At 35.2% G+C, this 23,776-nt stretch overlaps 1 protein-coding gene across 3 annotated transcripts in view; it reads right to left on the bottom strand.

Moving 5' to 3' along the window:
- Positions 1-2,745: 2,745 nt before the first annotated feature.
- The window catches only part of TBK1 (TANK binding kinase 1), a 43,348-nt gene continuing 22,317 nt past the window's right edge, over positions 2,746-23,776 (bottom strand). For all 3 annotated transcript variants that reach the window (XM_055579671.1, XM_055579674.1, XM_055579675.1), the window contains 14 exons: positions 22,849-23,028; positions 20,178-20,374; positions 19,258-19,316; positions 18,770-18,861; positions 17,182-17,283; positions 15,834-15,912; positions 11,611-11,732; positions 11,418-11,494; positions 10,778-10,817; positions 9,869-9,970; positions 9,644-9,740; positions 8,639-8,745; positions 8,344-8,415; positions 2,746-3,522 (listed from right to left, as the gene is read on the bottom strand). In XM_055579671.1, coding sequence (XP_055435646.1) covers positions 3,471-3,522; positions 8,344-8,415; positions 8,639-8,745; positions 9,644-9,740; positions 9,869-9,970; positions 10,778-10,817; positions 11,418-11,494; positions 11,611-11,732; positions 15,834-15,912; positions 17,182-17,283; positions 18,770-18,861; positions 19,258-19,316; positions 20,178-20,374; positions 22,849-23,028 — 1,378 coding nt within the window. In that variant the 3' untranslated portion in view covers positions 2,746-3,470. The remainder of the gene's footprint in view (positions 3,523-8,343; positions 8,416-8,638; positions 8,746-9,643; positions 9,741-9,868; positions 9,971-10,777; positions 10,818-11,417; positions 11,495-11,610; positions 11,733-15,833; positions 15,913-17,181; positions 17,284-18,769; positions 18,862-19,257; positions 19,317-20,177; positions 20,375-22,848; positions 23,029-23,776) is intronic.

Genomic DNA, 23,776 nt, shown 5'->3' with positions numbered 1-23,776 from the left:
TCCTACTCTACTTCCATGAGTTCTTATGAATTTGCTTAGGAGTCTGCTTATAAGTGACAACTGGGGGAGAAAGTCCAATTAAAACCATAGTGTAAGACTTTCTGATACTCTCTTCTTCCTAAAAATAGGATGTAGGCTGGTGGATCTTGCCCAAAATGACAGCATTAAGACTTCTTTATGTTTTCAGTGTCTGCCCCCGCACGTTTTAAATGTTTGAGTAACTAACTTTTCTACAGCACTTCCTCAAAGACAAAAAGTACAAGGTGAAAAATGCCCTTCTGAGTGGAGTCAGGTCAAAGATAAAAAGACTAGCTCTTGTTGTGGCTGTGATTCTGATGGGACAATAAAAGTTCTGACATTTCAGTTGAGACTGTTTATACATACTGATAATTTGTAATTCCTTTCTTAATTCCAAATAACAAACCTCTTTTAGCACAGAACACCACAAAAAGCAAACTTCATCGCTTAAAAAAAACCCAGAAAAAACAAACAAAAACACATTCTGGATAACTTACTGATGCAGGTATTATATTTTTTAAAGGAATATTTTGAGGAAAAGATCTTTTATATCTAATAAGAGACACTCTGACAGTGTTAACAAGGGCTATAAGCCACTTACACAGTATTTGGTCATTTCCAAAATAATGGAAATGGGAGCTTTAGAAGATATGATGGGATTATTTTCCACATTTCTTCCCTAACCTCTAATTTCTTTATTTGCTAAAAGATATCCCTGTTTTCCCCACATAATTTACATTCACTTATTTTATTTTTGACTATTTCTTCTATTAGAACCATAATCTCTTTTTTACACTAAGAATTAAATCCTACCTCACACCTGTCAGAGTGGCTATCATGAGAAAGAACACAAATAACACATGTTGGTGAGGATGTGGAGAAAGGAAACCCCTGTACACTGCTGGTGGGAATGTAAACTGATCAGTCACTGTGGAAAACCAAAGCAGAACTAAAAGTGGACTATCATATGACAGCAAGCTACTCTGAGGTACATATCCAAAAAACCCCAAAACACTAACTTGAAGAGATATGTGCACCCCAACGCTCACAGCAGTATTATTTACAGCTGCCAAGATACAGAAGCAACCTAAGTGTTCACCGACAGATGAATGGATAAAGATGTGGTGTATACATACATAATGGACTACTACTCAATCATAAAAAAAGAATGAAATTTTACCATTTGCAACAATGTGGATGGACTTGGAGGGTATTATGCTAACTGAAATAAGTCAGAAAAAGACAGATACAGTACAATATCACTTTTATGTGGACTCTAAAAAATACAACAAATTAGTGAATATAGTAAGAAAAGAAATAGAGTCACAGTTAAAGAGAACAAACTAGTGCTTATCAGTGTGGAGAGAGAAGCAGAGAGGGGCAAAATAGGGTAGGGGATGAAGAGCTACAAACTACTGTGTATAAAATAAGCTAAAAGTATATACTGTACAACAAGGAATACAGCCACTACTTTATGACTATACATGGAATATAACCTTTAAAACTGTGAATCACTATATTGTACATCTGTAACATATAATATTGTATATTACTGTACATCAACTTAAAAAAAACTACCAAAAAAAAAAAGAAGAGTTAAATTCACCAACTCTTTCACTTGTTACATTTAATATTTTTAATCTCCGTCTTTTGGAAATATATCCGAATACTGGGGGAAAAAAAAAAGCTACTAAACTAGAGATGTAACTTATTTTAAGGCTAGTTTTACTTACATAGTAACTCTGAAAATTTGGTTAGCAGAGCAGTCACTATGCGTTTATTGACGTGAGGTGTTTGGAATGAAGATGCATTCTTGAGAGTAGTCTATTGAAAGCAAGTGTGCTTGATTTACGTGCTGCTGTAATGAGGAACAGAACAGTAGGTCTTAACCAATTATTAGCGTGGATAAGAACTGATCTTACCAGGACAACTTACACAAGTTATACAAATACAGTCCCCACAGCAAGGGTTTGTTTATTGATGTTCTTTTCTAGAGGTGCTTGAAAAAAAATGAAATTTGCCAATATATTAACTGACCATATAACTTAGGTACAATTATTACTTAGTATTCAGTGACATAAACTTTTAAACTACACAATTAACGACATTCATGTTAGATGGGCACATGGAAAATTAAAATTATAAGAGATTAAACACGCCCTTGCCCCACACATTCTCTGACTAAACAATTTTTGATGGTGATAACTGTCACAGTCAAAGTAATGCCATTTACCCATGTATTTATTTCTATAATGTGAACATGTGACACTGAAAATTCCCCACCACAATCAAGTATCAATTTGAGATTTCAAATAACATCCTGATCCATTTTCAGTTTTCCAGTGTCCATAGTAGCCAAAATTTATTTACTCTTTAAAACATGGTCTCTTCATGATATACAGGTTGTACATGATCATACTTCAATCATCTAAGAAATCAGAAACCAAAACCAAAACCTAATCCTTCTGGGATAAAATAATTTCGTATTGAGCACAATTCTTTTGTCTAGAACCTTGGGTACATTTTTCAAAGAGAAGGCTCTCTTTTGGATTTGTACAGCGTATGTTTATGAAAGAACTTCTACTAAATTTGAAATCAATGGTTTAGAAGAGACACAGAATTGTCCCTCGTCCAATTTCTGAGGCTAATTGACCATTACCATCCACATTATTTTTCAAAAGATAACTTTTGTTTCTCAAACTGTTGTACACAGAAAAATACAAACTGTTACATTAAAATCGAGAAATTTATTGATATTTCTTCATGAAATAGTAAGCAGAATTAAAGTAAAGAAGAAATGTACAGCCTAAAACAGTTGAAATGATCCTAAAATTTTTATGACAATTACACATTTATGGCCAAAATAAAAAATGAACAGTTTTTAATAATTTATCACTTCAAAAATTTTGCTCAGTAATTTACCTGAAATTAAACAGATAGGAGGATAACTGGGATAATGCCACTTGATCCTTCTCAAAAAAACTGGGATCCCAGTACAACAGTGGTTCGGTTCAGCTCTCCACTCACAGAAGCTATCTCACCATTCCGTCACTTACAAACGTGTCAACAATCTGCCTTTACTGATTGTAAGGATGCCAATTTTGGTTCCACTTAAAAAATGTTTTCAGCAGGCAGTCGGAGATACATGACTTAGTTGGCCTTACTGAGAAAAGTCGACCATCAGTATCTCAGAATATCGGTCATGGCTTTCTTCTAAGTGCTAACTGAGGTCAAATGTCCTCATATAATTACGAATGTTAAAAGGTAAAATTACATCTTAACAGCAGCCAAAAATTTATATATTTTTATGTATTTACAATATTATACATATTTACATGACCACATCAAATAGTGAAATATAGAAACAAGAGACCACCTATACAGGCATTCATTTAATGCCTCAACATTATTTTCTTGTGCAAACTGAAACCTGCCTCGAACTTCTTATAAAGCTAAAGACAGTCGACATTGCGAAGGCCACCGTCCATGGTTAATGAGCCAAACCTAAAACACAAAAGAATAAAAGGCAATCTCACAAGATTCATTTATTTGACCTCTAACATTTTAAAGAATATAAAATACTTCATAGATGAACAAACCATTCTTTTTAAAGAGTTAACCAACTATAATTTGCTCTATTTTGAAAATAGAGCAAAATAAACTTGCTCTAATTTGAAACACAGTGGTATTATTATAAATATTTGAAAAAATACAACTCAATGGCTTGGGAAGACTTCTTAAAAGGAGGAGTGACATAATCTAGAAAGCATTAGGAAGGAGTTGGGTAATTTCTTTGGTTGGGTAATTTCTTTGGGATGGGATTTATAAACAAAGATGTGGAGCTGGGAGGGACTCAGGGACAGTGTGGAATGGAATCCTGCTAGAAAAGAATGTTATTTGGAGGAATAAAATTGGGTGATTAGGCTGGCATCAGACTATTATATTCTCTGAATTCAGTACAAATTTATATTTGACTTTTTAGGTAGCAGGAATTTATGGGGTATGATTAGATCAGCATTTGGGAAGATTAGTTTGCAGAGGAGAAGGGCTGGTCAGGCATACAGGTAGGAGATGATGGCCATGGCTCACGAGGGAGGGAAGGAGATCTAAACGAGGCCGATGAGGGCAACAGGGGACAGTTTGAAGGAAGACTACCAAACATGATGAAAGGAAGCAAAAAAAAGAGCTAGTGTCTAAAACAATTTATGTTCATGGAAGGAGAAGAAAGGGGAAGAAGAGGAGGAAATTACAGGGGAAACTGAGTTGGGAAGGATGACAAGTGATTTTAGATACAAAAAAATCTGAAGTGACAGATATCCATGTGGAGACAGTGCATAAGACTTGGTTTCTATTACTTGTTCTGGCACAAATCCTTAAGTGGTCACTCAAATATTTAAGTTATGATTCTGCCAGGTCTGGTTACCCATGAATTGTCAAGCCAGCAAATAAAACATGACTTACTGGACATGCTTTGGGAAGTGGGGATTTTCTTTCACAAAACAGAAGTGATTCAATATATCAATAAAATTTTGTTAAAAAATTTTAATAATCTTTTCTACTTGCTAATCTTCAGTCTTTCTGGATAAATTTAGAATTTAGCTAAAGTTGTGAAGAAACTAGTTTGAATAAATTTATGAAGTTATAAAGAGATAATTTCTATGTAGATGCTCTAAACCAATAGGAAAAGACTTTAAAACCTAACAGGCAATTCACAGAAAAAAAAAATGAAGAAACATATAAAAAGATGTTTGATATCACTATTAACTGAAGAAATGCAAACTAAAATAAGATACCAACATCTACTAAACAAATTGGCACTTGAAAAAGTGGTAACATTCAACGGGATAATAAGCAAGTCTTTCAGAGCACAAACTAACAAAGCTTATCAAAATTTAAATGTGCATAACCTTAGACCAAACAATTCCATATCTAGAAACGTCAAGAAATCAACCCTTCAAAAATTCTTACACAAGCACATGAAGAGATATATGAACATTTATGTTCACTGAAGCATGGTTTGTAATTGTGAAAAATTAGAAATAATTTAAATGCCCAATAAATAGGGATGCACTAAATAGATATGGTAGATGAATACGCTAGAATACCAGGCAGCCGCTGAAAATGAGAAAACTAAAGCTATAGGTATGGATATGAAAAAGCGCTCTTGATATATATATAGCCTTAAGTGAAAAAAGACTAAACCAGTGTGAACAGAATGATTCCACTCTTATAAAATATACATGCACAACAAACTATTGTTTACTTCTATGGGGGTGAAGAAGTATGAGACAGTAGATGAAGACTTTTATTTCAATTTTTACAATCACATACGGCTAAAAGTTGATTTACCAATTCATTAAGAAGGCTGATGATACCACAGAAGTGTCTGATAACTTTCTGCATGTAGCTCAAATATCATGTGATTTCCTGACATTTAATCTTTTCAAGCCTTAGGAAGCTGTGTGGTCTTTTATTTGAGAGAACAGGGTTAGTAGGGGGAAGATGATGTGAGGAGATAGGAGGCTGGGTTCCAGCTCCAGTTCATCTTCTCAGGTATGAACGTCAGCATCTGTGGAACACTGACAAATCTGCTAGACCCTGGAATGCAAGGCTGGAGTGCATGCTTAGTGAGGCCATACAGCATGAAAGTGCTCTTCAAGTGTGCAAAACACCACATAAACATGATGTCCTTGCATTAACATCTTGGTGGTGAGACGACTCTGGAGAAACACCTAAGGGCTGGAAAAAGAAGGCTTTTCCTTCATGAGTCATATATGACTTCACTTCTCTGAGAAACACAGACAAGGAATCTGAGAAAAATAGCCAATAAAGTGGCTTTATTGGCTCTATATGTTTTCCAACTTTTTCTCCTTGATCTATTAGGATTCTGGAGATAAGCAGACACTCAGCTCCTCCAAGACCTCAATGAACAAATGATGCTCACGTGCAAGGAGGTGTGCAGACGGTTCTGTGAGTTACACTATCAGAGTGCTGCCATCTCCTAAGCAACTCTGATTTCAGAACTGAAAATGATGATTCTAATGAGAAAATGTTTGGAAAAATAATATGCAAAAGATTTTTGTTTTCACAGACTGATTCAAAGAATTCTATTAGGTTGCTGCAAAATTGCGGTTTTACACTGTTGAAATTTGCCATTTGATACTGGAATACATTCTTAAATAAATGTGGTTACGTTGTCAGACATCATATTAATGTGCATGTCGCACTTTATGTGTTTTTGCTAATGACTTATTACTTGCTGTTTATTTTATATTTATTTTAGACTATGGAAATGATGTTAGACAAAAAGCAAATTTGAGTGATTTTCTTATTTGAGTTCAAAATGGGTCATAAAGCAGAGCAGACAACTTGCAACATACGTTGCACATTTGGCCCAGGAACTGCTAGTGAACCTACAGTGCAGTGGTGGTTCAAGAGGTTTTGAAAGGAGATGAGAGCCTTGAAAATGAGAAGCGTGGTGGCCGGCCATTGGAAGTTGACAATGACCAATTGAGAGGATCATCAAAGCTGATCCTCTTACAAATACACAAGAAGCTGCCAAAGAACTCAACCTCAACCACTCTATGGTCATTCGGCATCTGAAGCAAACTGGAAAGGTGAAAAACCTCGAGAAGTCGGTACCTCACGTGCATGTGTACTCAGTCACTTCAGTTGTGTCTGACTCTCTGAGACTCCATGGACCGGAGCCCACCAGGTTCCTCTGTCCATGGGATTCTCCAATCAAGAATACTAGAGTGGGTTGCCATGCCGTCTTCTAGGTGATCTTCCTAACCCAGGGGGATCTAACACATCTCTTAAGTCTCCTGCATTGGCAGGCAGGTGACTCATGAGCTGACCACAAATCAAAAAAAAATTGTCGTTTTGAAGTGTCATCTTCTCTTAATCTATGCAACAACAAACCATTTCTCAATTGGTTGTGATGTGGGACGAAAAATGGATTTTATATAAACAACCAGCGATGACTAGGTCTGTGTGTGGACCGAGAAGAAGCTCCAAAGCACTTCCCAAAGCCAAACTTACACCCAAAAAAAGTCATGGTCACTGTCTGGTGGTCTGCTGCCCAACTGATCATTATAGCTTTCTGAATCCTGGCGAAGCCATTACATCTGAGAGAAGTACGTTCAGCAAATCAATGAGATGCACAGAAAACTTCAACACCTGCAGCCAGCACTGGTTAACAGAAAGGGCCCAATTCTTCTCCACGACAATGCCCAATAGCATGTCACACAACCAACATTTAAAAGCTGAACAAATTGGGCTATGAAGTTTTGCCTCATCCGCCATATTCACTTGACCTCTTGCCAACCGACTACCACTTCTTCAAGCATCTAGACAACTTTTTGCAGGGAAAATGCTACCAGTAGGAAGCAGAAAATTCTTTCCAAGGGTTTGTCAAATCCTGAAGCATGGATTTTTACGCTATAGGAATAAACACACTTATCTCTCATTGGTAAATATTTGTTGATTTTAATGGTGCCTATCTTGCCTGGAAAATCCCATGGACAGAGGAGCCTGGAAGGCTGCAGTCCATGAGGTCGCTGAGGGTCAGACACGACTAAGCGACTTCACTTTCACTTTTCACTTTCATGCACTGGAGAAGGAAATGGCAACCCACTCCAGTGTTCTTGCCTGGAGAATCCCAGGGACAAGTGATGGGCTACCATCTATGGGGTCACACAGAGTCGAACACGACTGAAGTGACTTAGCAGTAGCAGCAGCATTTTGACTAACATGGAGAAGGCAATAGCAACCCACTCCAGGACTCTTGCCTGGAAAATCCCATGGACAGAGGAGCCTGGTAGGCTGCAGACCATGGTGTCGCTAAGAGTTGGACATGACTGAGAGACTTCACTTTCACGCATTAGAGAAGGAAATGGCACCACTCCAGTACTCTTGCCTGGAGAATCCCAGGGACAGGGAGCCTGGTGGGCTGCCGTCTATGGGATCACACAGAGTTGGACACGACTGAAGCGACTTAGCAGCAGCAGCATTTTGACTAATAAAGATGTGTTTGAGCCTAGTTATGATTTAACATTCATGACCCAAAACTGCAATTACATTTGCACCAAATCTAGTATTAACCAGCACTTCTATAAAATGAAATCAATCACAATTATCTTTTCTTTATCCAAAAAACCCCAAACATTAAAAGGCATCATGAAATGCACAAAACCTAAGGGTTCTAACTTAATACTCCTTTCTCACTGCTTAACCTATTGATACAGAAGACAGATACAAGTATAGATATATATGTATGCACTCAATTGCATAATCACCAGGCAGAATGATTTTTTAATTACTCACCTTTCTAAAATATGATTATTTTCAGCAAGTTCTTTAACTACCCCTTCCATTTCTTCCTTTAATTTCTTCATACTATATTCAAAATAAAGATAAAAGTATCTCTGCTTAAAAAAAGTAAGCAAATGTTCTACGATTATATATACAGTACGTTTAGTTCTCTAGATTGATCTAAGCCATTAAATAACATTAGCAAATATATTCCTAACAAATATAAAACATTTCAAAATAAAAGAGCAAGTAAAACAAAATAAAAACAAAGAGAAACATTACAGTTACCAAATAATAAATTTCTTACCCAAGAGTCATTTCTACTAATGTGTTAGAACATGGATAAATTGGGGTCATGGTATGTTTGATTCCACTGGAGGCTGTGAACATTTTCTGTGGCAAAGTTTCTTGTAACTAAAACATCAAAAACAAAAAAACCACATCAATCACAGAACAGAATACTTACTACAGATCTTGGAACAAATATTACAGGTTTTAATAAGCCCGTTATAACTTTATGCTGTAATTTCAAAACTATCAATAATACTTAAACTCTTTTTAAAAAAACTTTTTAGATGATAAAAAATGATTAGATGTTTTATAATTAAAAACATCTAAGTTCTTGAAACTTGGCTCCAAATATGTCTCACATGGACCCCTGGTGGTCCACTGGTTAACAATCCATTGTGCGGTGCAGGGGACATGGGTCTGATTTCTGGTTGGGGAACTAATAATCCCACCTGCTGGGGAGCAACCACAGCTACTGAGCCCACTCCCTCTAGAGTCTGCACCACAACTGGAGAGCCCGAGTGCCAGAACTAGAGAGTGTGTTCACCACAACGGAAGAGCCCCTGCGACAATTGCGACGAGACACAGGCACACAAATAGGCGCGCCAGCTGCTCAGTCGTGTCCACCTCTCTGCCACCCCATGGACTGTACTGCCGGGCTCCTCTGTCCATGGGAGTCTCCAGGCAAGAATACTGGAGCGGGTTGCCCATGCCCTTCTCCAGGGGAGCCTCCTGACTGAGGGACAGAACCCGGGTCTCCTGCGTTGCAAGCAGATTCTTTACTGTCTGAGCCACCAGGGAAGACTAAATAAATAAATAAATATCTTTAAAAATGATTTAAATGGTAAATGTTACACTATGTACATTAAAAAAATACATATCACAAATGAGCAAGTGGAGCTGAATACAGGCATATTATATCCTATTTCTCTCTTTTCAATCATTATCAGATTTAAACTGAGAAGAATTTTAATTTTCCCTAATAGGAAAAAGGCTTTTTTTCTAGATAATTTTGAAGCTATACCTCATTAGTATATTCTTGATACTTTGATACTTCTTCTTCAATATCAAAACACTGATTAGTTAGGGATAATAACTGTTTCCTAAGGTGAAGCATCTTTCTGAAAACCAAAAAGAATCGATTAATAAGCAGTCTAAGGAAATATTACCCTTACTTCAAATGTGTAATATAGATTAGATTGTATATTGTGCAGCCAACCACTAATCGCCCCCCAAAAAGTTTACTTACCTCATCCATTCTTCTGACTTATCCAAGAAACCTTCATACTTTTTAACACATTCATCCGTAAAGTGGGTCATAGCTTTTGTTGCATGATAATACAGTTTTTGCCTGTAATTTAGAAATGATCAGAGGCTTAAAGCAATGTCACTGTCTCTATTTCCAATATTAAAGAGTCTTAAAATATATGAAATTTATTTCCTGTAACGACTGTTGTGGGTTTAGGATATTTATAGTAGAAAGCGCCTAAGGTTTCTAAGACAGACAGACATAGCAGCAAGAGAAGAAAAAGAAGGTTCATAGTGGAGAACGGTCAAAATCTATTTACTGAATGAGGTTAAAGTTAGAGGTGGTTAGGTGTGCCCTCACCTATGTTCTCTATTATCTGTCCTTCTGTAATCAGAGCACAGGAGGCGGAAGAAGACTGTCCCCCTTATTCTCCTATCTCTGTAACCTCTGAACCAGGGAGCCAGGTGAGCAGGCCTCAATATGTGCACATTCAGTAACAGTTCTATATAAAGCCAATATCAAGATGTATTTTTTATTGTGATTAATCACAACTTTAAGAAGACTCTCATTAACAATATAACCAAAAATAATTATTAAACATAATCTGAGAGGAAGGAGAGGGTGAGATGAATGGAGAAAGTAGCATGGAAGCATATCAACTAACACATAAAACAGATAGCCAATGGAAATTTGCTATGATTCAGGGAACTCAAACTGAGGCTGCCACAACCTAGAGGGGTGGGAAAAGGTGGGAGATGGGAGGTGGGAGGGAGGTTTAAGAGGGAGGAGACATATGTACACCTATGGCTAATTCATGCTGATGTATGGCAGAAATCAAACCAATATTGTAAAGCAATCATCAATTAAAACAAATAAATATAATTAAAAAACCATAATCTGGACACTTACTTATCAAATTTGTGGATTTGTTCTTCATTATAAGCTAGTCCTAAAAATAAAAATATATATTACTTTTATAAATGTAGAATCATAAAATCATATACAATTGTCTTCTGAGGTTATTACTTCAAAAAGCCTAAGAGTTTAAAGCAGATGTTACAAATTTGTGACCCATGGGTAGATATAACCCACAAATTTTTTTACTTGGTCTATATATTGCTAACATTAAAAAAAAATTAATTGTCAACATTTAAAAATCAGGATATTTCTAGTAAAGTCTATTTCTAGCTTCTCTTGAGATCTAGGAAGACTGGAAAAACAATTAGGTGAATCTGAGTACTGGCTCTCCCCTTCTGATGGAGGCAGGGTTGGGGAGGGGCTCCTCTCTACTTCCCCTCAGTCTCTATTGGCAAATCTCATTCCTTTCTTTTACATGCATGGCCACTAGAGGTTTTAGAGACCATGATCCCTGATTTGAAATACTCAAAAGGTTGAATTTTTAATACATTCAACCTCTTGCCTTACAGAAATCAAGTCTCTGAAATAAATCACTTATGTAGACATCTTTATTAAATATAGCAAATAATTCAACTGAATTACAACCAGTAGGACTGACTCATTAGATTAACAAATGGGAAATTTTACTTACTACGTTCTGCTTTGTCTTTTTTGAACTGATAGTAAATCTCTGTGATGCAATTTAACAGGACTTGTAGCTTTTCTACACTGTTTTAGGAAGAAAAATCCAAATAAATTAATTAAATAAAATAAATAAATTGAGTCGATGTGAAAAAGGACATTTAATAATAAGAGCAGAAACTACCAATGCACTTATAACCTACTGTCTATCTTTGGGATGAGTGCCTTCTTGATGGGTCCATGTATCGGCAAGTAATCCACCTGGAGACAATTTGCTTTCAATATCCTGGAGACTGGTTTCTATTGTTCCCTGAGAACTGGAAAGCTAAATAAAACCAAAGTGTTTAGATCCAGATTACCAAAAATCAGATATGAAAATCACAATGCCAATGAGCTGAATGTCTGAATAGTATTTCTTTTGTAGATTACTTCAAAGTCAGAATAATTATTTTTACCTTTAAATGCAAGGACAGTTTCTTAGGTTGTATTCGGTATGATAATGATAATTATCATATGACAATATGTAATAAAACATGAGTATGAATACATTTTATAAACACTGCTTACATCAAATATTCTTTTTTAAAAACACACACAAAATACTTGTAATCATTCAATTAAGCTTCTGTTTCTTTAGTTACAAAGTATGGTTAGTACTCTATCTCATGAAAATCAAACAGGAGAACTATTAGCATAACCCCAAGTATAAATGTAGGTATGCAAAATTGTTTAGAGATTAAAAAAAGAAGTCCTCATAAAAACAAAAAATGCAAAGAAACCTCATCTAAGACCCTGTTCATTTTAAGCTTAATAAATTTATCACTTATCTACCAAAGATCTGAGTATCTGTATAACTTACAAAGAAAAGATGGTTAGACTTAAAGGATAAATATATTTGAATATTTTAAATATCCTGATACATATTATTGTTTTTCAAAGTTTTAAGTGATGGTTTAGGCAGCTACTAGCAACAAACAAACGTGCCCTTTTCACTCTACTGTTAGCACTGGCATTATACAGTTTTACTTATTTGCCTTCTTGCTTACTGTGCTGTATGCTTTATGGGATCTTAGTTACTGCACCAGGGACTGAACCCGTAACTCTCGGCAGTGAAAGCATGGAGTCCTAACCACTGAACTGCCAGAGAATTCCCAGTGTATCATTTTAGAGGGCACAATCCAGCCCATAACATCACTCACAGCAAGGAAAAGGAGATAAAGCCTTAAACCAGTTCAGGACAGGGAGTTAGAACTGAGTATTTCGCAAACACCCATAACTCGAGGAGTGCAGGGATTTTAGTCATCGTGGCTATTCTGCTGCCTGGAACAGGCCTGGCCCAGAGTTATGTGTGTGCTCATTTGTTTAAATGGGCAGAGAAATAAATGAACACGGAGTGAAAAGAGACTGGAAAAGACTGAGGTAAGGTCGGAGAGAAGGGATAATTTTTAAAGCCTTGTTAATTTGAAAGACAAAATGGTATCTTATTGTTATCCTAATAGGCAATTTTCTATTACTATCAGGGTTGAACTTTTTACCCCAAGAGTTTCACTTAGATCTACTCATTTTTAAATCATTTATAAATGTTCTATGTCTATTTACTGCAGATTTAATGTTTTCCTTATGCATTTGTTAGGGAAAAAATTCCCTGGTGGCTCAGTCGGTAAAGAGTCTGCCTGCAATGTGGGAGACCCAGGTTCAATCCCTGGGTCGGGAATATCCCCTGGAGAAGGAAATGGCAACCCACTCCAGTATTCTTGCCTGGAAAATCCCATGGATGGAGGAACCTGCTAGGCTATAGTCCACAGGTTCACAAAGAGTCAGACACGACTAACTTCACTTTATGCATTTCTATGAGCTGTGTTTATTAAAAAAAAAAAAAAAAAAAAAAAAAACAGAAAAAAACCTCTTTATCTCATTTTCTCAATCTATTTGTTTTTTAACATTTTTTTTTTCATTTAACATATAGGGATCTTGGGAACTCCATGGCAGTGCAGTAATTAGGACTCCATGCTTTCACTGCCAGTGGCCGGGGTTCAATCCCTGGTCAGGGAACCAAGATCCCACAAGCCAAGTGGAGCAGACCAAAGGAAAAAAAAAAAGATTTTAAATTCTTAAATAGCCAAACTCATATCTTGCTTTTCATGCTTTATATCTTTCTTAACACTAATGTTAAGAATGTGTTACCTTATAGTTCTAAAATATGGAAAATAGGTTATGGACAAAGTTTTTTTTTTACAGCACAAAAGTGTGTGAAATAGCAAGCAACCTGAAGGACCAACATTAGGGGAGTAATAAATAAAACTAATAATAAATCAATTGGCTGTAATATTATTAAATGTCTATTTAAAAAGTAGTGGGACTTCCAGGCCGTCCAGCAGTTAAGACTTTGCGCTTCCAATGCAGTTTGTGTGGGTCTGATCCCTGGTTGGGGAACTAAGATCCCACATGCTGAAGTATAGTCAAAAACAATAAAAAGTACTATTACCAACAACAAAAAAAACTGGAAAATGCCTTTACTATAATGTCATACAAAAAATAAAAAAAAACAACTGTATATACATAGGGAAAAAAATCATTTAATAATATATATAAAAAGACAACCAAACAGTGATTGACAAAATTTTAGCAGCATTGGAATCATTTGGAGAGCTTGCAACACTGATTGCTGGGCCCTACCATCAGTTTCTGATTCAACAGGTGGGGCCCCAAAATGTGCATTTCTAACAAGTTCTCATGTGAGGTGAGGCTGCTATTTCAAGAATTACTCTGAGAATCACTGCTGCAGGACACTGAACAGAACTTTTAATAATCATTTTTGATTGGTATGTATATACATAACCTTTTCTAACTTATATATCTTACTTTTATGGTGGGAAAAAATTTTGAGGTCTCCATTAGGGAAGGAGCCACAACAACTCAACATGTATGAGGAAAAACACTGAAATCTAGTGAAAAATAAATGGCCTGAAGTTAAAGCCCTGACTTTGTAAGACTCCATGAATATTTTAACCATCCATGCTTTGATTCTCCTACGAGATCTAAATCCTCACAAAAATGTCATAAAAATGAGAAACATTTTGGACTCCACGAAAGAAAACATACAATTTCAATTCAAAGTGCTGAAATGACAGCGGCACTTGAAAGTGCCGTGAGGTCTATGAGCTGGTAAGTCAAGCTCCAAAACAAAAGCAGAAAAAGTAACAGAAAACATTTACAACAATATGACTGCCTATATTTTAATATGGACAGATACTGGGGAAAACTATTTCCCGTTTCTCTGACTTTTCATGTCTATTCTATAGAAACATTTTCCAAACTTTTTTGATCATGACCTATAGAAAGAAATTCACTTTGTTTTAACCCAGTATCATTAAAGCATACAGTAAAACTGAACAGAAAGTTTCATGGACTAGTAATATCCTTATATGTGATGCATTCTGACATTTTCTATTCTATTTCATTTTTAAAACATTGCTGGTTGCAACGCCATTAAACTTTACAACTACTAATTGTTCATGGCTCATATTTTGAAAACCACTATTTCAGATCTAAAACTGAGGAAAAGAAATAACTAAAAATCGGCCTAAGCTTGGAAAGAGAAAAGGAGTATAACAGCAAGTTCTAAAACTTCTAACATCCATTTCATGACAGAATACTTAAAATACTAAAAGCTGGCAGGAGTATATATAGCATTTTTATTTATCTCATTTAATTGGTACAATAACCTGTAAGGTAGGCCGAGTAAGAAACTACCCATTTTAAAGAAGAAAAAAGCAAGAATGCAAAGAATTGAAGGCCTTGCTTAATTAAGTAGTCAGGTAGGAATCGTTGGGTAAACAGGGACATATCTGGGATTAGGAGTCATTTCACAATACATAATTTCATGCTCTTCTACCACACATTTTAATAAGAGATCCAGAGACTACTTGAAATGCTACTGCATTTTTCAGCAGAGATTTTGTCCTAATTTCTTTTTCAGTTATAGAAACAAATTACTGCCTTGAGAAACTCAAATCTTTCTTTCCTTACTTTTTATTTTAGAAAAGATTGGGTATTTTCCTAACTTGCATCTATTTCTAAACAAGTTTATACATTCTGCATGTCAAATTACATTTATGAACTTGCTTTAATTTCCACAAAAGCAACACAAGAGCACTGTGAATTCTAAAGACAGAAAGGGAGAGAAGAGAAGAGAGAGAGAGAGAAATCGGCTTAAAGCAAAGAAGGCATTTGGAAATGTCATGAAGAACTTCACGGCAGTAAAGTGTATTTAAATAATTATAAATAGTTTTTTACGGTAGGAAAAGGCTACTATTTCTCCTGAGATCTTTAGGTACATCATCTCTCTAGGAAAGTTCATTTTTAATCTTGTCACCAAAGGAATAGACTATGAACCTACAATTGTCATAACTTTGTAAATACTTACTCTCAACAGCTTGGTGTGTATGTCTGAAATTTCACCTAACTCTGCTGCTTCTAGGTTGATCTTCATCAACTTTTCATATCTGTACAAAAACAAGTACAGAAAAATTAAATGAGCATAGATTTTAAAAGATGTTTCATAAATTATATTTGATCTATTATCATAACGATTTAAGAATAGAATATTGAATGCAAAGCCTACAATCAACAATTCCAAGAAAACGTGATGTCTCTATAAAAATGAAATTTTATATATTTGTATTTATAAATGTTCAGACTAAGAGATAAACTGTAAAAGACAACTTTACTTCAGTCTTATGCCAGGATAGTCAAAATACTAGATTTCTGATTTAATGGAGGTCAGCAGTATATACAGGTTCAATTATTATTTCTTCTACGCAGTACAAGTAGTATAGTCTAGGAACAGGGCAGTTTAAAATATCACTGTGTTTCAAAAGGCATTCTCAGGAATAAGTAAGAGTAAACTAAACAATAGTAAGTAAGAGTAAACTAAGTAACAGTAAGTAAGAGTAAACTAAAGAATAATAAGTAGTCAATTAAATACTAATATAAGTAAGAATAAACTTATTAATATAGCGCTGAAGAATATGCTTTTGAACTGTGGTGTTGGAGAAGACTCTTGAGAGTCCCTTGGACTGCAAGGGGATCAAACCGATCAATTCTAAAGGAAATCAGTCCTGAATATTCATTGGAGGGACTGATGCTGAAGCTGAAGCTCCAATACTTTGGCCACCTGATGCAAAGAACTGACTCATTGGTAAAGACCCTGATAATGGGAAAAACTGAAGGCAGGAGAAGAAGGGGACAAGAGGATGAGACGGATGGATGGCATCACCGCCTCGATGGACGTGAGTCTGAACAAGTTCTGGGAGTTGGTGATGGACAAGGAGGCCTGGCATGCTGCAGTCTATGGGGTTGCAAAGGGTTGACTGAGCGACTGAAGTGAAGAATAAACTGAAGAATAATCTCAAAATTCTAAAACTACTTTCAAAATACAGTTTTAGAATAACTTCCTACTTTGATTACAGGTTTTATATTTCCTATGCAGAGTTGTATGTTTAGCAGGTAAAAAATTGAAATGTTTCTAATTCAGATTCCTTTTCCTTTTCAAAGGGAAGGAGAAAATGCTACCAAAGAGACGGTATTCATTTCTTACTGAGACAACTGGATATTTCTGCCCTTGTGAGGAAGTGACTTAATCTAAGGTTGTCCCTTAACAGAAAGACTTGCATGGCATGCTATATCATGTTAACAATAACTAAGCAAATTAAACAGAAATGGAATAATAGTTAACATTTTAACTATTATCAGTAAGACGGCAATCTACTCACACTTTCACAGTTTTTTCAATGTTTCTGATGCAGAAATCCAATGTGATCACAACTTCTGTCTTTTTGTGAACAGTTTCATTATAGTCATCTTTAACTAATTCTCTAAAAAATAATAATATTCTTATTAGTTTATCTAAGGAATTATTTATTTGCTGTTGTCTTTCACTAATTACACTGATGTACTGCCTTCTGTTCACACAAACTTCTTAATAGTCTTGATATATTATGAAAGCCAATTACCTTTTTATTACTGAAAGCACCTCTGTAACACTCATCCAGGGCACAAACCATTACCAGGTCAATAATTTGGAAATCTAAGGCATTCAAATTACATTAAGGAATAAAAATTAACCTTCAACCACACAAATAAGCTGAACAGCATTATATTTTATACCACCAGAATTAATTTTTACTGTTCATAGTAGACTACTGTCTGATTTATACTTTAAATCAATTAATATGCTCTCTAAGGAAACACATAATGAGGTAGTATATAACTGAAGAGCTTCTGATCTATATCAAGTCAGCAAACTAAGGCCTGATGCCTGTTTTTGCTAAAAAGAGTACCTCTATTTTTAAAGTTTGTAAAAACAAAATGAAAACAAAGAAAACTTGTGGCCCATGAAGTCTAAAATATTTACTATTTGAAAAAATATGCCAACAGTGGTCTACATGAAAAACTATTTTCTTATGACTTATTGAACTAAAAACTAATAAGTAAAGAAATAAAAGGTTCATAGAGCTGTGACTTGGACAGAAAAGAGCAAGAGAAAACAAGAGCTGTTAGTAACAATGCTATGATACTGAATGAAGTCAACATTTAGATTTTCCCAGAAACCATTTAGTGAAAATAAACAGGCTTCTTAATGGAAAGAGAAAAGCATAGGTTTACAAGTTGGGTATGAGAACACATAAAAAATATTTGAAGCATAAACGACAGGTTTAACATAAAGGTGACAGAAAAAAAAAAGAGGCTTATACTTTTTTATTCTTAGAAAAAACAGCAGAACAAGAATGATGAAACGCTTCATGTATGTTTTTGTGAGAAGGGAAGGACGGGTGTGAGGTGGGTATACATAAACTGTCACAAGCATTAAAGCCCAGGAGCACATGAGTCCATCATTATGTGTCTATAAAATCCAAAAGCTTCAAATGACGTTGTACAGAACTAGAGGCATGGTTTTTAAAAGAGACCATTCGTTCTCCACTTCTGTGAGGACATATATACTCATCCACAAAACATTTCTTAGGGTCATGGGACCATGGCAGTGAAAGCATGAGTCCTAACTACGGGACCACTGGGGAAGTCCCATTTTCTGCTGATTTGTTTTAAAATTTAAAATTTAAATTTAAAAAATTTTAAAATTCAGATACTATTTGTCCTGTCTTATATTTTGTAGGAATAAAATTAAGGGAAAAAAAAGCTGCTAAATATTTTGTAAACTAAATGTGAAACAAATGTACTATAGTAAAAATCATGCATGCGACCCTACCTAGTCTGAAGAGGTAAAGTACCCATGAAGAGATGATCAGTTATTTAGTGAGGCCTATGTGAAGATCAATTTTCAAATTTCAATCCATTACTTACATCAACCATCGTATCCCCTTTCGCATTAATTCCTGATAAAGCAGCAAGGTACTGGCAATTCTACAGGCGTAACACACAACTCCTGTCATTGCCTAATTAAGAAATACAAAGTGTCAATATTTGGTGCTAAATTGTGGTATAGGGTAAGAAAAACTTTCACATAAAATTTTTCAAACGTTCCTATTTTTATCATTAAAAACAGGATAAAGCTACTAGTTCCTAAAAGCTAAGGACAGATATAACTGCAATAAACATTTCATCCTTAATATAATAATGGTAAACATGCATTGTCTCAATGAAGAACATTTTCTTATGTGTTCAAGAAAAGATATACAGAAGAGAGAACATGAGACAATTTGTAATGGATAACAATCTAAATGAATAATTTCCTAAGCTATACAGGTGTATATAAAGATACACTTTTTATTGCTTCCATTATTGATAATTTTAATTCAGATGTTTAGATAGTAATTTAATTAAATACTAACCTTAGCCATGCTGGCATCCCCATCTAAATCATAACGTGGATGTACTTTAGGGAGGGAAACTGAAATATGAAATAAAATAGTTAAAATCAGAAATAAAAAATGCATTATTTTATCCTTTATACATCAACCTCCAAATTAAACATTAACCTCTAAATTACCTTTAAATTAAACATTAGTGATAAAAACTCTTTAATGTTCTTTCCCTAGTTTAAAAAAAAACATGCTCATTCTTTAACAAATTACTACCTGAACTATTTCTAAGGAGTTTCACCTCTTTTTCTTAAATATATTCCAACATAACAAGTTCAATGCTTTTCTTTAAATCTAAATCAAATCCCAAAGATCTAAATACAAATGTAAAATTCCAGGTAATTTTTTTTCACCATCAGAATTAATAATTTAAAAGATTCCAAAATACAGATCTAATTATTCTTAGATTCCAAAGCCTGGCAAAGGGTCCTATTCACCCTGAAAACAATAAACATTTGTTGAAATTTATGATACAAAAGGTTATTCTGAGGGTTAGTAAAATATCAAAAGCAGAGAGCTACAGTAAAACATGTATGACAAAGTATTTTACCATTTTATAAACAAAATATTTACTGTCAAATCTTGTTACCTATGAGGATTTTAAATTTTACTACTACTCATTCGATTAACTTACAAATTTTAATATTTATAAAAGTTCCACATTAATGTCATCATTAATCAACTTTATGAAGATGACAATCATTTTTATAGTTTTTTTTCCCTTGGGCTGCGCTGTGTGTCTTGTGGGATCTTATTTCCCCAACCAGAGACAGAACCCAGGCCCTCTGCAGTGAAAGTGTGGAGCTGTAGCCACTGGACCACCAGGGAATTCCCAGTTCGTTGTTGTTTTTTAATGGCTAGTAAGAACAACAAGAAAAATCCCAACTTACTTTTTTCATATATCAATCCTATGGTACTCAGAGGTTCCCGGCTTACTACAAAGATAGGGTTTTCCTCAGAAGTTTTAGGGAAATGCTGTGCCAGTCTTCCAGGTTCTAGAACTAAACGTCGTCCTTCATATATAAGCTCTTGATTTGAAGAAATAATTTTGGTTTGTTTATATACTAGTTCGTGAAATACAGTAGCACTGTGTGAGAAAAATCAAAAAGGACAACATAATTGGGATAAAATGAGAGGTAAAATCTTTTTTTTAAAACCAGTGCCACAACATCCATTTCTCAGTAAAACTTTAGATCGTGACCAGTCCACAGAAATGCTGCTTTGTTGATGTGGACACTATAAAGTCTACTAAACTGAAAATTCCACATGGTCTGTCAGTATGGCAGTCAATTCCAAGACATTTTTATGTCTGGACACCTATATTGGATATGTGCAATTCACAGGAGTCTTAGTATTTCATAAATGGGAGCCAATACAGAAGACAGTTTGAGGTCACTGACTGGAGTCAGAACAGCTGGGTTCAAATTTCAGTTTGTTTGCTTACCACTTACTTACTACCTTAAACTACTTAACTTCTCTGTGCTGTGTTTCTTTATCTACAGAATGGGAGTAACAGTCCTCACCTCACAGAACTGTTGTGAGGACTACATGACAAATATATAAGGAATTGAGAACATCACTTACAACATGAGTATATAATATGTGTTAAATAAGCTAATAAAATCAGGTATTTTCAAAATGATGTTTTGGGGGAAAATGTAGATTCTCCCTAAAGAGATCCATGAAAAAAAGAAACAAACCAACATTCCAGCAGCAATGTTGTGATTTTTCTCTGCCAAAAAGCCTCTGCTGTGATTTTTGGCTTGGGCTCAGGTGGGCTTTCTATGTACACATATACTCTTAAAATGAAATAGTGGCCAACACCTAACTATGTTACATTTCTATTCAGGCTATTAAGCACCAAAATATAGATGATGATTAATATATTTTAGACAGCATATTCAAAAGCAGAGACATTACTTTGCCAACAAAAGTCCATCTGGTCAAGGCTATGGTTTTTCTAGTAGTCATGTATGGATGTGAGAGTTGGACTATAAAGAAAGCTGAGTGCCAAAGAACTGATGCTTCTGAACTGTGGTGTTGGAGAAGACTCTTGAGAGTCCCTTGGACTGCAAGGAGATCCAACCAGTCCATCCTAAGGAGATCAGTCCTAGGTGTTCATTGGAAGGACTGATGCTGAAGCTGAAACTCCAATACTCTGGCCACCTGATGCGAAGAGCTGACTCATTTGAAAAGACCCTGTTGCTGGGAAAGATTGAAGGCAGGAGGAGAAGGGGATGATAGAGGATGAGATGGTTGGATGGCATCACCGACTCAATGGACATGAAGTTGGGTAAACTCTGGGAGTTGGTGATGGACAGGGAGGCCTGGCGTGCTGCAATTCATGGGGTTGCAAAGAGTTGGACACGACTGAGCGATTGAACTGAACTGAACCTAATGTTATATTAATATTATTTTATTCATTTTATTTACATTATTTTCAATGTTTATAATATTGTAATGTTAGTTAGTGTTAGTCACTTAGTGGTGTCTGACTCTGCAACCCCAGAGACTATAGCCCACCAGGCTCCTCTGTCTATTAAATTCTCCAGGCAAGAATACTAGAGTGGGTAGCCACTGCCTTCTCGAGGGGATCTTCCTGACCAGGGATCAAACCTGGGTATCCTGTACTGCAGGCAGATTCTTTACCATCTGAACCACCAAGGAAGCCCCTTATTGGATACAGATATTAGACAAAATGTCTAAAGTTTTATTCCATCTAATTGATTTTATTCCTTAATAAATAACCAGTGAAAGTCTCTTTTTTAATTTCATGAGGCATCAAAACTGCTACCTGAGTCTTGTTAAAATAGAGACTAAGGCATATAGAATGGGTTTGTAATGCTTTCCACTTTCATTTAAAAGAAGCATTTTGAGATCACTGTAGGTTCATGTGCAATTGAAAGAAATTGTATAGAGAGACACTAAATACTCTTCACTCAGTTTCCCCCCAATGGTAACTTCTTGCATAAGTATAGTACACTATTATAATCAGGACCTTGATACTGACATAATCCATCTATCTTATTCAGATTTCCCTAGTTCCACATGTAAAGGTGTGTGTGATTTAGTTATATGTAGTTTTATCACATGGGTAGATTTTTATCACGTAGGTATAATCTGTTTTTTTTAAGATAAAAGGAATGGGTCTTTCCCCAGCACTCAAGGGCTTTAGGCCACATATGCAAATAATTACATGAACTATCTTTAAGACTTATGCTTTAATATTTTTAAGTGACAGGACAATACTCTTAATAAAACCTGGCTCATTTATTAGTAAATGCTAATTGTAGTTATGTGATTAAGTAATTTGAAAGAAGGCACATAAAGGAAAATAGTCTTGTAAAATTTGTAGTTTAAGAACAAGTTAGCTTACTTGTAAATTTTAGAAAATTAATCTTTTTACTTCAAAGATAAGTGAAAAGTAATTTACTAAGCACCCAAACATTTTCTAACACTTTCTACCCAGAAATGGGTACATCTTTTCTTCACCTGATTTGTGAAGATACGTAACTATTATATAACATCATGATATAGGAAAAAATATAAAGAGGTACTTACGTATTATAGCCATGAATATAAACTTTATGAGCTGTCATTTGTTGTAGTGAAAAAACGTGAACTATCATCCGGTGAAGTATATCACTAGTTTCTGCAAAGAACTGGTCAAAACCCCAACACTTTTCTTGATCTGCCTCAAGGATGTTTGCAAGAACAGGAGTAAGCAGAACTTGAAGACCCCTAAAATAGTATTGAAAAGAGTACATGAAGAATCTAAGTACAAAATCATAATATTTACCAACAAATCAAAGGAACTGTTATTACTATTATAAGATTAATTTAAAATTGTAAAAAATCTACCAACTTTTTGGAAAGCCAGGTAACCTTGATTTAATATTACTTGTCAATGAACCAGGGGTTATGGTATTTTTATGTTGGCTTTTACATGTTATTTTCTTTGATTCTCTCCTTCCCTAGTTTCCTCACTTTTCTAAACATCCTAACATTGTATATACATGGCTATCTAGGTGAGATCAGTTGACTGGAACCCTATGGTCATGAGGATAATGGTTTAACTTCAGGGTCATTAATGTCCTTTTAACATGTCACTCCAACATCTAATTTTTTATGCTGAATTCATATGCCTTTTGTAGCATACTTCTTCAAGAAGGAAAATCACTATAATCATTTAGCAATCAATTAATGCCAATTAAACTAAGAATAATCTTTGACTGTGTTAGTCGCTCAGTCTTGTCTGACTCTGTGACCCCATGGATTGTAGCCCGCCAGGCTCCTCTGTCCATAGAATTCTCTAGGTAAGAATACTGGAGTGGATTGCCATTTCCTTCTCCAGAGGATCTTCCTGACCCAGGGACTGAATCTGGGGTCTCCTGCACTGCAGGTGGATGCTTTACCGTCTGAGCTACTAGGGAAGCCTCCAATCTTTGACTAATAAACTTAAATATTAAAAAAAAAAAAAAAAAAAAGA

This window comes from Bubalus kerabau, chromosome 1 (assembly GCF_029407905.1).
Source record: "Bubalus kerabau isolate K-KA32 ecotype Philippines breed swamp buffalo chromosome 1, PCC_UOA_SB_1v2, whole genome shotgun sequence".
Classification (NCBI taxonomy): domain Eukaryota; kingdom Metazoa; phylum Chordata; class Mammalia; order Artiodactyla; family Bovidae; genus Bubalus; species Bubalus kerabau.
The sequence above is the reverse complement of the archived record's forward strand: the minus strand, read 5'-3'. Positions and strand labels throughout refer to the sequence as shown.